The 18,111-nt window shown below is 43.2% G+C and overlaps 1 protein-coding gene across 9 annotated transcripts in view; it reads left to right on the top strand.

The window, feature by feature from the left end:
* Nucleotides 1-18,111, top strand: part of NBEA (neurobeachin) — an 866,760-nt gene that overhangs the window by 401,365 nt on the left and 447,284 nt on the right. For all 9 annotated transcript variants that reach the window (XM_068267062.1, XM_068267067.1, XM_068267066.1 and 6 more), the window contains one exon: nucleotides 10,875-11,043. In XM_068267062.1, the coding sequence (XP_068123163.1) occupies nucleotides 10,875-11,043 (169 nt within the window). The remainder of the gene's footprint in view (nucleotides 1-10,874; nucleotides 11,044-18,111) is intronic.

Genomic DNA, 18,111 nt, shown 5'->3' on the forward strand with positions numbered 1-18,111 from the left:
TTTTTAACCCCACATTTACACACAGCACTGTTACTGCCCTGTGGAGAACTGCTGCATGCAACATCTGGTGGGTGGCTGCTGCCCAAATTGTGCCAAAGGTTTGCCTGGCAGTTTTATTGGAGCAGTGGGCAGGCAGTGGTCACACTGCTGTCACAGACACACACACGCATATACAATATTATACATACGCATACACACACAAGTGTTACATAGTCAGAGGTAGCTGCAAAGTACTAGCCAGATGAATTCCTCTAGTATCAAGTAACCAGAGGTGCTCCCAAATATTAGGCAGCCACTAGGGATGATCAATGAGATGCAAATATTTCTGAGTTTATGCAAATGTATGCAATTTTTGTATGCAAATGTATGCAGTTTTTTATGCAAATATATGCAGCTTCAAAATGGAGCAATCAATTCAAACCTGGGTTTAAATTGATTGGTCCATTTTAAACTGCATATATCTGCATAAAAATGTGCATACATTTGCATAAACACAGAAATATTTGCAGCTCATATATCATCCCTTGTAGCCAGTCCCAGTATTAGAACCCCTGCACCCCTCAGCATGGGTAGCAGATGTGCTTCTTCCTTATTATAGGTAGCAGATGTTCCTCTCCCCAGTTTAGTGCCTCCAGTATTGGGTAGGTTCCCCCCAGTATAGGTAGCCAGGTGTGTCCCAAGTATTAAGTAGCCTCCTCCCCAGTATAAAAAGCAGGTGTGCCCCTAGTATAAGGTAGCCCCCCCTTCCCCCCCAGTATAGGTAGTCAGTTGTGTCCCCAGTATTAAGTGGTCTCCTCCCCATACTCGTTATAGTTGGCCCGCCCTTAGCAAGGAAAGGTATCCACATGTGCTTCCTGTATTAGGCAGCCCCCTCCTCCCTTATCCAGTATAAGTAGCTACATGTGCGCGGAAAATTAGGTGCACCCCTCCCCAGTATAGGTAGCAGTTATGCCCTGATGTGGAACTGCCACTTGTTGCCCAGGTTTGTTTTAATAGACTTTGTTTTGCTTTTGTAATACCTGTTTCTACTATTACCAACATACAGCTAACAGATCTATTTTCCTGGAAGCAGAATGTCCTGCTAATAAAATATAGTAAATGTTTTCCCTATCTTGCGTAATAAATAACACAATTATATACGGTACATGTTTTTTCCCCTTCTAGTCCAGTTTCCAGCTTGCATGCATTTCTTGTTTAGTGAATGTAGCACATTTGTTCCCAGCTATGAGGAGCTGCCTTATATTTCCTCTGCCTCAGAGTTCCTAATCAGGCCCATATGCTGAAATACCTCTGATAGCACACTGAGCTCTCGGTGACCCCATTCACACGTATGTGTTTGGAAACACACCTTTTTCAGCACATTCCAATGTTCTGCATGTGTTTTAGCGGAGTTTCTAAGTTAACCTGAAATGAAAATAAGCATATGAGATAATGAATTGTATGTGTAGTACTGATGATAAATGTATGAATAGCAACATAGAAATAAGTCTCATTTTTATTTTGTTTATTGTGTTCATTTTTAATATTGCATCAGATTGTCACAGCTGCTGTGTACCATGCAAACTTTGCCTTGTTGGGCTGAAATAGAAGCAGAAAAGCGGATAACAGCTGTTTAGCTTCTGTTTACTTTTCAAGAATCCAGGCTGTAGTCGACAAGCTGTTTGACTAGCTCTTTTGCATAGATAACCACTCCCATTTTTTACCTCTTGCTGTACTGGAAAACAGAGACTTTAGTTTTGTTTAGTTTCTAAGTAGTTTTGTTTGTTAGTAGGGTGAGCACTATATATACCTATATACTCGCATACAAGCCAAATTTTTGACCCCCAAAAAGGGGGTCAAAAGTTGGGGGGGTCAGCTTGTATGCGAGTCTTTCCTGGTGGTCTAGTGGTCGGGTGGTCCGCGCCCCGCTCCCCCCTCCCCGCTCCCCCCGCGGCCGCCGCTGCTATTACCTGCTTTAGGCAGCGGCTTTCTCTAATCTGGGTTTCCCTCTCATGTTCCGTATAAATGTATCACAGCAGCGCGCCCGGCGCTGTGACGATGCAGGGTGCAGGAAAGAGCGGTTCCCCTGGTAACGGTGATACAGATCGCTGCTACAGGGAGCCGCGCTCTTTCCTGCCCCCTGCATCGTCACAGCAGCAGCGCCGGGCGCGCTGCTGTGATACATTTATACAGAACATGAGACAGGAAACCGGATTAGAGAAAGCCGCTGCCTAAAAGCAGGTAATTGCAGCGGGGGGAGGAGGGAGCGCTATACTGGGGCACTACCTACCTATACTGGGCACTATACTAGCTATACTGGAAGCTATACTAGCTATACTGGAAGCTATACTAGCTATACTGGGCACTATACTAGCTATACTGGGCATTTTACTAGCTATACTGGGCACTATACTAGCTATACTGAGCATTTTACTAGCTATACTGGGCACTATACTAGCTATACTGGACACTACCTACCTATACTTGGCACTATACTGGCTAAACTGGGCACTTTACTAGCCATACTGGGGCACTATACTAGCCATACTGGGGCACTATACTAGCCATACTGGGTTATTATACTAGCTTAACTGGGCACTTTAGTAGCTATACTGGGCACTATACTAGCTATACTGGACACTACCTACCTATACTGGGCACTATACTGGCTATACTGGGCACTTTACTAGCTATACTGAGGCACTACCTACCCATACTAGGCACTATACTAGCTATACTGGGACACACTGGGGGGCTTCACCAATCCAGCATTTCCTGCCCCCGGCTTATATGGGCGTCAATCATTTTTCCCTGTTTTTTCAGGGAAAAGTTGGGGGGTCGGCTTATATGCGAGTATATACGGTATGTTTATCCTCCTCATGCCACATGTCACTTCAGGTATACTTTACAGAGAAATGCCATTGTCCAAAAAACTGATCTTTCCATTTCAATCTGTAGCCAGCTAAATTTCCAAAACTGACAGCAAGCACAAATTGCTGTTATCTGCAGCCTTAATGTGCCCGCTAATGATGCAATCTTGATTGTACTAGGTTACCAAATCTTTGTAGTGGAAGATAAGAGTGGATATACTTTGAATAGTCCAATACTGCTGCGCTTGTATTCCACAGATATCCAAAACTCTCATATGGGGAAAGAAACACAGAGAGAGGGACATAGGGTGTAACGTAGGAACTGCCTCACCCTTAGTGTAACTCCACACACTGCCAGAGCAAGTGAATAGGCCCCAAACGTACCACAAACTACTGCCACCTCTCCCTATGAAGTGGCTGCTTACCGCCAGGCTTCTTGCTAACATGCATAAACCCCGGCAGCCATTGCCATCAAAAAGGTCCTAGAGTCAATGTAAAATTAAACATCACGTAATCCAGTTTATTAAAACATTAAAACCTGCTAAGATACTGCTTACAGTGTAAATTCTTGTTGTGTAGCATATCGTTTAAAAGTACTGCACCGTAACATCAGCGCGTCCGCCGGCCAGGTGTAGCAAAGTCCTCGCTTCCTAAGCTTCCGTGCGTCCAAGCTCCGCCCTACGTGTTTCGTCACGGGACGTGACTCATCAGGGGCTATACTTTGACTGGTCCCTCATATTACATAGAAGTGGTAGGATTGTATAATGAAGATATCATTAGTGGGGAACCTTTAGCAACAGTACTCTCTGTATTCTGCTTGGAGCACAGTGGCTATGAGATTGAAATCAGAGAGAAAAAAAAATCCACTGCACAGAGCAGGAGCTTGTTTCTCAACACCTGCACTAATCAATTGACTGGCAGAATACTTAGCCACTCCTGCATTGTAGTTTCTGTAAGGGGCACTGTGGATTGCTTATGTTCTGTAATAAAAAATAAAATACTCAAGATGAAATGTGTTTGCAATAATTCTTTGTTTTTACTCACTGGCATCAGATAAGTACTTAGTGGAAAGAGAGGAAGAGGCATATAGTTTTAAAACTTTACTTGTTTACAAATTATTTAGATAACTTGTTTCCAGTCCGGGTTTGTAAAGAAATGCTGATACTCCCAAATCTTGTACACAGTTAAATCCCATTTGAGTTATACAGTAGCCTCCTCATATTCCTTTGACAGATATTTGCCCACTTATTCACTGCTTACTCTCTACCACTAGGAGGAGCTCTGCTTTATCAGATGACTGGAAGTGTGTGCATTCACATTGATTGTGGAGCACCAATCTACACTTCTGGTGAACTCTTTGCAAAGCATGTTACAGGATACGCATGTGTATGTGTCTCTTACTTATCTTTTCTCAGTGTTTTTACTTTCTTCTACATCTTTTACTACAAGGTTATGTTTGTGTTTGCTGCAGTAAAAGGAGACCTATAAAATAGCATTTTGACATGCGGACACTCCATTTATCAATATTTGATAAGTGCAGGTGTTGCCCATAGCAACTATACAGATTGCAACTATCATTCTTGTAGTGCTGATTTAGGGATAACTCTAGTCCTGAATCCTGCATGTGTTTTCTTCCCCCTTGAATGGAATAATCTTGTTAATGAATGTGTAGCCCTATGTGTAAGCCAGTAGACGTTCATTTCCTGCAGTGGCCAGTAGAATGCGCTGCTGAGCTGTGAGACTGAACAATTCTGTCCAGTTGCCAGTGGCGGAAAGAGAGACATTGAGCTGTTTATGTAATTTGTTGTTAATGTGGATACAGTATTCCTGCAGAGTATTAAATAAACAGATGTCTACTGATCTGAATGCTAATTTTTCTTTTGCAGCAGCTCTTAACATAAATTGGAAGTATTGCCTTTTATAAATAGTTTAGTTTGTATGCATCCCCTTTTTTAGTAGTTATTTACATGTTTTTTTTGTTTTGTTTTTTTTTAAACCAAGTTATTTACATGTTTACATTACATTGTTGCATTGTTGTTGTTTTTTTGGCTTCAAGGCAAATTCTAATAGCAGACAAATATAGCAGCCCTGCACACCTTTCCAGTGAATGACTAATTAATGGGAAGTGCACAGACTGTTCTAAAATAACAACTTCTGTTATGCTAAATCTGCAGTATTATAATTAGAGGTTATTTCCTAAGAGTACATTTGAAATCAGCGCCGGTAGACTTGGGCGCAGGATACAGCGGTATATGGCTGATCCTGCTTCTGCACAAGTCCGGGCCGATTTAATTACTATTCCCCCTCCAGGCCGCCATGGATAGTGGGGGAATGAAATAATTCGGCTTCCAGCGATTGCTGGATGCCGAATTATTATGTTTTTAAGCAACCTCGGCTCCGTCCTCTGAAGGAACCGACATTTCTCACTGAGCGCTGCAATAGGAGTGATTCCTATTGTAGTCTATGGAGGCGCCGGCTGCGCCCAAATCTAGCAGCGCTGAAAAGCACTGCTCTGTTTCCTAAAATGAATCCTATAATTAGGTAGTTAGCACATTTAGCCTCATCTGGCTTCTACTTTGGGCAACATTTTCTAAAATGCAGAATATAAGGGCCCGTTTCCACTTGTGCGGTGCAAATTAATTGTGAAAAACGCGAAAACGAATTTGCATGTGGATAAATGCATGCGAATTTCCTATTAATTACATTGCATGCGATTCGCACACCACCTTGCGGTGTGCGAATTCTGATGGCACTGCTGTGCAGATTTTTCCTGCACAGCAAACCGATTTCCTGACAAGTGGAAACAGGCCCATCTACTCTCATTGGCTATGCGAATCTGCATGCAGAAAATGCATGGAGATGCACTGTAGTGGAAACGGGCCCTAATGCCTCATTTTGCAAAGGGTCAGCGTTATAGAATTAGGGCCTATTTCCACTACACGCAGATTGGATGCAGAATGGATGCAGAAAAACTGACTCCAATGAATGCCTATGGGCCTGTTTCCACTTAATGTGATTTTTCTGATGTAGAAAAATTATGGGTGGCATGTTGCAGCTTTCTGCATCAGATTCTGAATGCAGAAAAACTGACTCAAATGAATGTCTATGGGCCTGTTTCCACTAATGTGTTTATTGTTGGGGAAATGATGCAGGGTGCAGAAATCTGCAAATCACATTTAGTGGAAACAGGCCCATAGGCATTCATTGGAGACAGTTTTTCTGCATCCAGCATCCGCATGTAAGGGAAAGAGGCACTAAATAGCCACATCCAGAAATCTGTTACTTTGTTGGGACTCCACCACGCAGTACTCCGATCAGTGTGATCGTCCCATAGGGCTCTCAAAGCTTCTGTGACAGGATGCAGCGATATTGTGCAACGCAATGGTACCAATGGGAGAGGGGCCTGAGGCTACATTCACAGTAGTGCGGTGCTTTGTAACAAACACTTTGTAATGCAGCTTACCCCACTGCAGTGCACACCCTATGTGACATTCACAGTTCGGCGGGAGAATTTCAGTATAATGGGTTGCGGCTTCACAATGCACTGGATACAGTGCTTTACCCCTAAACCTGTGCATTTACAGTCAAGAGTGAAGCATTGTTGTTGGGTGGAGACGCCCAAAATATGATTGTAAGATAGCATGTAAATAATACAAAAATTATAAAAAAGACTGGTCTAAAACTGAACTTCTGGAGGCACTCATATTGATCTGCACCATTTGGCTCCTGGTCTTATCTTGTCACACAGGCTACTGTGGTGTCCCCCCTCCCCCCACAGTGACCATCTCTAAGAGTGAAGCATACTTATAATTGACTGTGTGCTACATTGTACCTGATGCAACGTGAGCATAACGTCTGGTGCTGCTGTCCCAATCCGTTACATTGTGTTCCTGATGTCTCCGGGAACGCAACATCAACTGTGAGCGTAGCCCAAATGTGTCAGTGCTTTGGAATAAAGAAACACTGAAGCGAAAAAAATCTATATAATGAAGTTCTTGTGTAGTAGGGATAATAACTAAATCGTTAGTAGCAAAGAAAATATTCTCATATTTTTATTTTCAGTTATATCGTTTTTTTAATAACCTTATTGCATCATTCTCTAATATTTGCAGTTTACACATTACTCCGCATTATAAATGATTTTACATAGCAGGCCAGTGAACTTTTGAACTGTCCTCTGCACACACAAAAAAACAATACAGTGACTGACACTTGAGATAATAAGCTTCAGAAGACAGCTCTCTGCGACTTCGAAAGTCGTCAAGCTCAATGGCTCTTTTGCATAGATAACTGGAGTTTCTTAACTCTTCCTGTACTGGAAACCGTATTAGACTTATGTCTCTGCTCCTAAGGTTTTATTTCTTAGCTGTACTACACATACAAATCATTATATCATAATATTTTTTTTCACTTCAGTGTCTCTTTAAAGACAAGCATGGTTTGGTAGCGATTGTTCTGCTTCAGAGAGAGAAGATCAGATGCAGGTGCAGAGAGAGAAGATCAGAGCATAACTGCAGCCAAAGCGGAACATGTGACTTCTACGGGGTCCAGCAATACAGGGGTCCAGTAGAGTGTAGTAGTGTGGTGATTATACCCAGGCAGCCAAAGCTGGGATTCTGGAAGCAATGCAAACTGGCGCACCTGCTGCTGATGTTCTGCATTGTTAGGTTTGTGTGTGTTTAGAGTGCTCTTCCTTCCAGATTCCCCAGTAAAGTGATGGGAGAGTTGGAGCGGACTGTAGCAGCCAGGTGTGCTAATAGCTGCAATAGTCTAGAGATGGAGCAGTACCTCCTGCCAACAGATCTCACCTCCGAATGTCAGCTCAGCACATCTGCACATAAAATCATCTGCTGTGGGTTTTGTATTCTTTACTTTCGTCAAATGAAATCCATAATAAGAGATTGTTTGAGAAGGCAAGAGACGCCTATATGTAAATGGTGCTGGCCTGACTCAATTGGCTTCAGTAAGTTGAGTCACACCTGCAGTTCACTGATTTCATCATCAGGAAGGCTCAACAGTGTCTTGCAGTAAAATATCAGTAATAGAGACCAATTTACTACAGCTAAACCTGACCCTATTCTCACTGAACCCTCCCTCCACTGATGCCTCAACTCAAACATGGAAACCACCCCACCCCAGCTAATTCTAAAGTAAACACTAGCATCTAAAAAGACAAGCCCTTTAGGTACTAAAAAGTGTGTCAACTGTATTGTACCAATAAAAACTGTGTCTATTGCAGGGTCCTCACCGTCATGAGACACCTGAGTGGAGTCCTGCATATAATATTGCTTTGACCCTTACAACGCTGTGGGTGTTGTTGCGGATCCCCCTCCACCCCTAATGAGATGTTTTGGGTGAGGTGTAGCTATCCCTCAGCGGTGTCGTGCAGGAATCTACATAAACAAACACAGAGTTGATGGAGCACTGTGTGCCAAGCAATAGTGCATTGCTCTGCAGTTCTGCAGCTCTTAGAGCCGGAATAAATGGAAGAATCTATACTTACCTGTGGCTTCCTCCAGCATCCTTAACACGTGTGAGTCCCTCGCCATCCTCCCGCAGTCTGCCGATCAGCCTCGGTAATAGGCTCAGTTATGTCAGCCATGGTCTTTTGTGCATGCGCAGGTGGTCAGCCCATGCGCAGAAGACCACGACTGAGCTTGTTACCGGTGCTGATTACGGCTGAACAGCAGACCGGCGGGAGGATGATGAGGGACTCGCACGTGTTTATGCTGCTGGAGGAAGACGCAGAGAAGTATTGATTCTTGTATTTATTACAGCTCTGGTACACTTTAAACACACAACACTCCCTCTTCCCTACATGGCTAACCTTAAAAACACACCACCCCTGTCACATGCCTAAGCTTAACCGCCACAAATTTCCTTTACTCTGCTATCACCAAGTTACTCACCAGAGCAGAAGGTATCCACACTCTAATGACTGGGCTGAAGTGTGCACTGCAGCCATGTTCTGGTGCTCTATGTGACCATTTTAATATTTTTTCAATTAAGTGGACATTTTAGGAAAATTGTGCTGGAATTCGCTTGGAAGATCACTGAGTTAGTTAATTTGTTTTTCCACTTGTTGCAAATTGGGTTGCAGTTTGTATGCAGCCGTGAAATTAACCCATTAAATGCACCTGCAGCCAATACCGCATAATAATGCAGTCCTGTTTTGAATTGAGTGCGAGTTGTATTACATTTTTATTTCTCTGGTTTGGCTAGAGCCCAATCAGCCAGATGTAGGTCTTGGGCACATATGCAATTTACTTTTTCACCTGAGTTTTCCCCCAGGGAGGTGATCTGCAAACTTGCCTCTCCAGCTGTTAAGGAACTTCAAGGCCCACAATGCATTTTCCTTTATGAATCATGACTGTGGCTGTCAGACTCCTGCAATGCATTGTGGGACTTGAAGTTCCTTAACAGCTGGAGCGCTAAGTTTGCAGATCACTGCCCCAGGGGATATTTTCACAATTTGTCGATACATTTCATACTTTTTAAACTACCAGCAAGCAAGTAAATACTCAAAATAATTTTGATAGATACTTTTTGTACTATTTGGCACTTTTTTAACTGCAAAGTGCTGAAAAATTATAAGATGAAAAATTACCTCCTAGGAGAAATCTCAGGAGAAAGTTAATTGCATATGGGCCTTGGGCAGCTATAGGCACTGGAGTCCTGGAAACCTAAACTTAATTCTCTGCTGAACCTGCAAATCCCAACAAATACACCTCCTAATGTGGAAATTGTCTTACCATATGCTCACTACAGATGTCCTGGAGAGTAAATAGGCCAACTAAAGTGGAACATGCTGACTAGCAGATTATAGAACCAATATATATTCCATGCTCTACTTACATGGAAGGTCTCGGGAGGGGGTAGGAGGGTTAGTTTTGTAGGACATGTTGGCTCGGTTCTGTTCTGTCTTAAAGTGACACGGAAGCAAAACAAAACCTTATGATATGATGAATTGTATGTGTAGTACAGATAATTAATAGAACAATAGCAAAGAGAAGTCTCATATTTTTATTTCCAGTTATATAACCTTGCATCATCCTGTCATATTTACAATTACAAACCACACAATATTTTAACTGTGAAACAGAGCAGAGCTAATGACCCTTTGAACTCCCTCCTTATCTGAAGCTGCCTCTCACTGTTTCTTTGATGTCTAAGTTCTTCAGAAAACGGAACCGGCCCAAGTTGGGTTGAATAGCTCAGATAAGTTCTTTAGTATAGATAACTGAAGTTTCGTAATTCTTCCTGTTCTGGAAACACTATAAGACTGTTCTATTTCTTAGATGGACTACACATACAATTCATTATATGATAAGTTTATTTTCACTTCAGATTTCCCTTAAATTATAATAGCTGCAAAAAAGACATTGGAAATACAACTGGAGAACCTGAAGTAAGGTGGAAGGGTATATGAATGTGGCGTAGCACGGTGGCGTAGTGGTTAGCTCTCTCGCCTTGCAGCGCTGGGTCCCTGGTTCGAATCCCAGTAAGGGCACTATCTGCAAAGAGTTTGTATGTTCTCTCCGTGTCTGCGTGGGTTTCCTGCGGGCACTCCGGTTTCCTCCCACATTCCAAAAACATACGGATAAGTTAATTGGCTCCCCCTAAAATTGGCCCTAGACTACAGTACTTACATAATATAGACATATGGCAATGGTAGGGATTAGATTGTGAGCTCCTTTGAGGGACAGTTAGTGACAAGATATATATATATATAATGTACAGCGCTGCGTAATATGTCGGCGCTATATAAATACTAAATAATAATAATAATAATAATAATGTATGGATACACCCTTCCAAAGATGCAGATGAAGCACTTTTCTTCTGAAAGCACCAACAGCATTTAGCTAGACCTTGACCTCCAATGGAAAGCACTGTGTGGACCATCCTAGCTGAGGAGAATGGAAATAGCAAAATACAATTATCTTTGTATTACCTTCACTGTTGTTTGTTGTTTTTTTCTGCTTGCGTATTAAGATCTGTTAACATCTCTATTTTGTTTTTCAGGATGACAGTAAACAAGCTCAGTTCCTCGCCCTGGCGGTAGTTTACTTCATATCCGTGTTAATGGTGTCTAAATACCGCGATATACTGGAACCTCAGCGAGAGACGGCGCGCTCTGCCAGCCAGTCAGCTCGGAACATCCGGCAAGAAATTAACTCGCCAACTAGTACAGGTAGGGCCGTCTCCCTCTCCTCCCGACCAGACCACGGGTAAAGTTCCTCTTTCCTACCACACAACACCTTATCTTTTGCACCTTATTTTGACTGAAATACCTTCTCGTCAGCACTCCTTGCATGAGCTCACTTTAACACAGGTTTTCAACTATTTAACGTCACAAGCCTAGGTACTTAGGCATTTATTGAGAGTACTATTTATTGCTAGTTAATATTTTTGTATCTTTGGTATTTTTGAATTTTTGTATTTTTTTGTATTTTTATTATCAGATTGCATTGTCACAGTGTGCAGTCGGTAAACTGCTGTACTTTTTTGCACAATATATTATTACATCACTAGCACTTTCAGTTGCGAGGAATCCCGTTTATATAGCATTCACTACTGGCATTTATCATATTATGAGCAGTTGGGAGGTGTATTGTTTATATGCTGGGGGATTTTTAATGTATGTTTTTTTTAATCTTTTAAAGGGATATGTCCCTAATAAATTGATATCATTCTTTGAGACATGTTTGGCTAGATCATTTTTTCTAATAGACGGATATAGGGCAACAATTACCCTGAACCATTATTGGGCAGCCTTTTTTTGAGCACAGATGTATTTTTTTGCCTAGGTTGTGTACTTTTCTGGGGATATAGAATTTTGCTCACCCAAATTTATGCAGTAACCAGTACAGGTAGGTCTTCCTTTACATAAGCTCTTTCTTATGTGATGTGTCTAATTACCCTGCAGTCTAGAGGGGCTGTCAGACAGCAAGCACACTTGCTGCATTAATCACCATTCCGAGTGCTGCAGCATGTCCAAGGAAAAGTGATTATTTTCTAGAGCAGTTAGATTACTTAAATAGAAACCGTAACCAATAATTGAACTTCATCCCAATCGGAAGCTGATACCTCCTTTCCCATGAGAAATCTTTTTCTTTTCTTAAAAAGAATCAGGGGGCTCTGTATGGCTAATATTGTGATGACACCCCTCCCACAGTCCTGACAGTTTCCTGTCTGTGAACCTCATTGCATTGTGGGAAGTAGCTGTTTACAGCTGTTGTTAGTTAAAGTAGTTCAGATGTACAACTCTTTAACGTTAATGGAGTTTTTATATTACTCAGACTCTTCCTAGCCAGTTGTCCAGCCCCTACTAAACAGATTACAAGATAATCATGCATAACTAGACCAACTGATCCAAGGTGATCTTTAAAGAGGAACTGTAACCAAGGAATGAACTGCATTCCAATCAGTAGCGGATACCCCCTTTCCCATGAGAAATATTTACCTTTTCTCGACTAGATCTTCTGGGGGGTTCTGTATGGCTGATATTGTGGTGAAACCCCTCCCACAGTGTGATGTCAAGACATAGGTCATGACCGTTTCCTGCATTGTGAGAAATAACAGCTGGTTCCAACTGCCAAGCAACCAGTATCTCCCTCTGTGCATACAGTATGTAAATCTATAAAAAAAAAATATGTTAGCCTAACACATTGTTAGTGGGTGGGGTTATAAATAATAGCAGTTGTTTCTAATTTTTTTCTTATCTGCCAGTAGTAAAGATGATGTTGACAGGGGCGTAACTAGAAATCACTTGGCCCCCCCTGCAAAATTTTAGATGCTTTAAATGACCCCCCCCCCCCCCCACACACACACACACACACCCACACACCCCTCACTTTCTGCACAGGTAAACTGGGAAGCAATGTTATTCAATTGGCCAGTGCACACTTGAAAATGCTCTTCCCATGCAGTGAAGCACTGCATGCATTTCCTCTATCAATTACATTAGCGTCTGTGGTAAACGTGCATGTTTTCACGCATACAGACACACATGGGCCTCGATTCATAAAAGTGCTGTCGGGAAGGTAACGTCGAGCGGGGAAACACCGCTGTCGGTATTTCCGCCTTCAGGGTGGTAATTCATAAAAATTTTGCTAGTTGTGACAGGCGTGCGGAGATATTCCGCTGTAGCAGGCGTTAGGCTGTCGGGAGACATGCGGAAACAGGAGAAGCTGGCCGAGTCCCTCCGTGCGGTGTTCTCTCTGCAGCTGCTTGGGAGGTCTGTCCCATTCACTGCACTGTATTCCGCACGCTTCTCGCCACATCAGAGGTAGCGGTAATACCCGTCCGCATACCGCTACCTCTAATCTTTATGAATTGACATTTGTTACTTTTGCTATGATAATCACCGCGCAAGGCGGTGATTGATCACTCTGCTCGCGAATGTCGGCTTTTCATGCGGAAAAAGCCTTTATGAATACATATTTTGCTGTGTGGTCGGTAAAGTGAGCGGTTTTCTGCATTTCCGAATGCGGGAATGCTTTATGAATCGAGGCCATGGTGTACAGAAAATGCATACAGAAAAAAGCACACATAAAACTGACAGACTAGTGTGCTTCCAGCCTCAGCTTCTTATTACACTCACTCTGTTCTCCTCTGATGGAGCAGAACTGGCTCTGGAGGCTCCTTCAGCATCACTATGGCACACAGCACTTGGGGAAAGGGGGTGGAGAGGCTGAGGGAAGAACTGGCTCTGCAGACTCCTCCAGCATCACTACAGTACACAGCACTTGGGAAGGGGGTGGAGAGGCTGAGGGAAGGTTGCAGTACCCAATACCCTGCTGCACACTGAGTAGGGACTGTCTACAAATCTTTGTCTACAAAACTTTGTATGATTCCTTATCAGTGGCTGAGTAGATGCAGTCATTAGAACAATTGTGGGAGAGCAGAAAGCTCCTTCTCTCTGAACCCTTAGTTGTCAGTCTCTCAGGACAGGGAGAAGAACCCCCCCCCCTTTCTGGGCCCCTCTGCGGCTGCATGCTTTTCAGGGTCTATTGTTATGCCCCTGGTTGTGTAGGCTGGTTGTGGATCAAAGAACATGAAAAAATTAAAAGGCGATTATCAATAATTACTTGATCTCTTCTATTTTTTTTATCTTGTCACTTTGCAATGTATTATTTCCCCTTTTTGCTTAAGTTCCTCTTTAAAGCAAAACTCAACTTTTGTTATTAAAATCTGAAAGCTAGCGGTAGTCAGCAGAGTGCAGAATCCTGAAGCAAGTGATACTGGCCCTGGGATTATTGCAGGGAAATTAGTGGTGAACTCCAGAACTCTGTTCCATTTTCTCTCTTCTTTGCATAATACAGCCATGAAATGATTTCATGTGTTTGTGGCGAGCAGGAGATGATTGTAAATGAATAGTGTCGCATCCAGTGATAGAGAATTAGTTTACCGCTTCTCATGTTGCATTATGATAACTGGCATCCCTTCAAGCGCAGACATGTTTCTGACATGCAGAGATTACTCTGCTCTATGTATGCCCAGAGCAGTGACATCATGGCTACAATATTGTCTCAGAAGTCGGAAGAATCTTCTATACAAGGTCGCATCAGATACCCAACAACCCCCCAGAGGTGTGTTTCTCATGCTGGCCAGCCTAGCACAGCCATTTAGAAATTGAAGAAATATTAAAGTTAATGTTGTTCTATTTAGAACTGTTCATATTGTATATTCAGCCAACTTTGCACGAGTATTTGGTTGTAAACAGGCTTAAAGGTAGTAAATCATAGGAATAGTAGATGGCGTCATACTGTGTAATGCACTGTTTCAAGAATGGGCATAAGAAGTGACCTATACCCTGAATCCAGGCTCATCTTCTCAAGCGAGGACACTTAAAGTGGTCTGAAAGTCATCATTTCTACTTTCCTCTAAAATATTCCTCACAGCTTTAAAGCTACTATTCCAGAAAAAAAATTGTAGCAGAACATCATTGAAACGGTTAAACAAAGCACTTTGTCCTGCCATGGAAAGGTTATTCATCTTTAAAGGGATACTTAAGTAAAAAAAAAAAAATGCCACATATACGCTATGCCAGCATAGAGGGTGATATAGCGGCTGGGAACGCGGAGAATCACTCGCGTTCTCAGCCTGTCGGCGGCTGTCGGCGATCCCGGAAGTAGCCGCCGGCGGGGACAGGAGGATCGGAGCGAGGCTGCGACGGCACCATACAGCTTCAGGGGGCTGAGGGATGCCCCAGGTGAGTAAAACTCATTTTTTTTATTTTTTTACTTAAAGGAATACTGTAAGGGGGTCGGGGGAAAATGAGTTGAACTTACCCGTGTCTTGTAATGGTCCCCCGCAGACATCCTGTGCCCGCGCAGCCACTCACCGATGCTCCGGCCCCGCCTCTGGCTCACTTCTGGAATTTCCGACTTTAAAGTCAGAAAACCCCTGCGCGTGTCTTCGTTCCCGCTGATGTCACCAGGAGTGTATAGCACAAGCCCAGTATGGTCTGTGCCTGCGCAGTACGCTCCTGGTGACATCAGGGGAAGCGAGGACACGGCAACGCAGGCGCAGGGGTTTTCTGACTTTAAAGTCAGAAATTACAGAAGTGAACCGGAGGCGGGGCCGGAGCATCGGTGAGCGGCTGCACAGGATGCCTGCGGGGGACCATTAGAAGCCCCGGGTAAGTTCAACTCATTTTCCCCCGACCCCCCCCTACAGTATCCCTTTAAGTATCCCTTTAAATCAGCATTTAGACTGGAGGTAAAAGTATCTTTGTTTACATTCCAATGTTGTTACGTTTGTGTGTAAACAATTGAAAACACTCTCTGAGAAGCTCTTTGCGTCTACCATACACAGAGTTCAGAACATCAACCTTGGAAAAGGACTTAGGAGTACTCATCGACAACAAGTTAAATAATCGTATTCAATGCCAAGCCGCTGCAGCTAAAGCTAATAACATTTTGGGATGCATTAACCTCCCTGGCGGTAAGCCCGAGCTGAGCTCGGGCTATGCCGCCGGGAGGCACCGCTCAGGCCCCGCTGGGCCGATTTGCATAATTTTTTTTTTGTTACGCGCAGCTAGCACTTTGCTAGCTGCGTGTAACCTCCGATCGCCGCCGCTATACCCGTCGCCGCAGCCGCGCCCCCCCAGACCCCGTGCGCTGCCTGGCCAATCAGTACCAGGCAGCGCCGTGGGGTGGTCGGTGACGTCATCCCGCCCCGTCGCCATGGTGACGGGGGAAGCCCTCCAAGAGATCCCGTTCTTTGAACGGGATCTCTTGATCTCCGTTCGCCGGCGGCGATCGGAGGGGCTGGGGGGATGCCGCTCAGCAGCGGCTATCATGTAGCGAGACATTGTCTCGCTACATGAAAAAAAAAAAGGGGGGGGCAAAGCTGCCCCCTGGCGGATTTTAACAAACCGCCAGGGAGGTTAAAAGGGAAATAAAAACGCGAGATGCTAGCATGTTGCCCCTGTTTAACTCTCTAGTAAGGCCACATCTGGAATACGGAATTAAGTTCTGGGCACCACATTGCAGGAAAGATATTGCAGTTTTAGAGCAGGTACAGAGACGAGCAACAAAATTGATACGTGGGTCTCACTTACCAAGAAAGGTTAGATAAATTGGGTTTATTTAGTCTAGAGAAAAGACGCCTTAGAGGGGATCGAATTAACATGTATAAATACATCAGAGAGCAATATAAAAGCTTGGCGGATAAGCTTTTTGTCCCTAGGCCTTATCAAAGGACTAGAGGACATGATCTGCGCATGGAGGAAAAACTTTTTAGCCATTTGTTTAGGAAAGGGTTCTTTACAGTAATAGTGATTAAGATGTGGAATGCATTGCCACAGGCTGTAGTTATGGCAAATTCTATACCTGCATTTAAAGAGAACCAGAGATGAAGCACCCTCATGTATTTTATTACATTTATCAGTGGGAACATGACAGTAAACACCTACCCTGCTTTTAGTTTCATTGTTATCTGCTTAATTAGTCTATTAGCAACTGTGATAAGAATCCACTGACTATTCAGTCGAGGTTTGACCTGGAATCATTATAGCTGAGTCGCTCTTCTGTGGAGTCCTTTCAAGCCCAAGCCTTCCCCCTCCTGGCTTAGATCTTCTGCTTTGCATACTGAGAGCTGTTATGACTGGGAGGGGCTGCTGCTCCTGAGAGAGAAGCTCTGTGGCTGTAATATGATCCCTGTGTGCTCTGTGTACACTAGATTCTCATAGGAATGAAACTGCAGTTATTATCAGTGACACTTCCTACAGGCAGATCATACCAAAATGAAAGCACATAGATGAAAGGCTGCATTTAGCCTAGATAGCAGCATAGTCTCATATAGCCTAGACAGCACATCCAGAACAACTCATATAACCCGGAAGGAGAAGGGATATGACCCGGCGGCCATATTTGATTTTTCCTGGAGCAATAATGGATAAAAAACACTAAAAAAAGGCACACCAGAGCGACAAAATTATCAGGTAGAGCATTCATTGTTTACAAGCTATCAACTGATATGTTTATTTTGTGTGAAACGTTCATCTCTGGTTCCCTTTAAAGGGGGCTTAGATGCTTTCCTTGCGTTGAAAGACATCCTTGGCTACAATTACAAGGTAATGCCCAGTGATGTTGATCCAGGGATTTTATCTGATTGCCTTCTGGAGTTGGGAAGGAATTTTTTCCATTTTGGGGCTAATTGGACCATGCCTTGTAGGGTTTTTCGCCTTCCTCTGGATCAACAGGGATATGTGAGGGAGCAGGCTGGTGTTGTACTTTGTTCTCTGGTTGAACTCGATGGACATATGTCTTTTTTTAACCCAAATAACATTGTAACTATGTAACAGCTCACTTCCTCTCTGACACAGGAGACCTGGGTTCGAATCTCGGCTCTGCCTGTTCAGTAAGCCAGCACCTATTCAGTAGGAGACCTTGGGCAAGTATCCCTAACACTGCTACTGCCTATAGAGCGCGTCCTAGTGGCTGCAGCTCTGGCTCTTTGAGTCCGCCAGCTGGAATGAAATGCAATGGCAGCTTTTAGGGCAAGATAAAACTACACCACACGTGCACACGCGCACACACACGTATATATATATATATGTGTGTGTGTGTATGTAATAAATATATATATATATATATATATATATATATATATATATATATATTTATATATATATACATATATATATATATATATATATATATATATATATATATATTATTATTTTTTACCATGCAGTATTAATGTGCTTTGAAGTTTAAGCAGTGTGTTTAATCTCCCTCTTTTATTTTAT

Source organism: Hyperolius riggenbachi, chromosome 2, assembly GCF_040937935.1.
Source record: "Hyperolius riggenbachi isolate aHypRig1 chromosome 2, aHypRig1.pri, whole genome shotgun sequence".
Taxonomy (NCBI): domain Eukaryota; kingdom Metazoa; phylum Chordata; class Amphibia; order Anura; family Hyperoliidae; genus Hyperolius; species Hyperolius riggenbachi.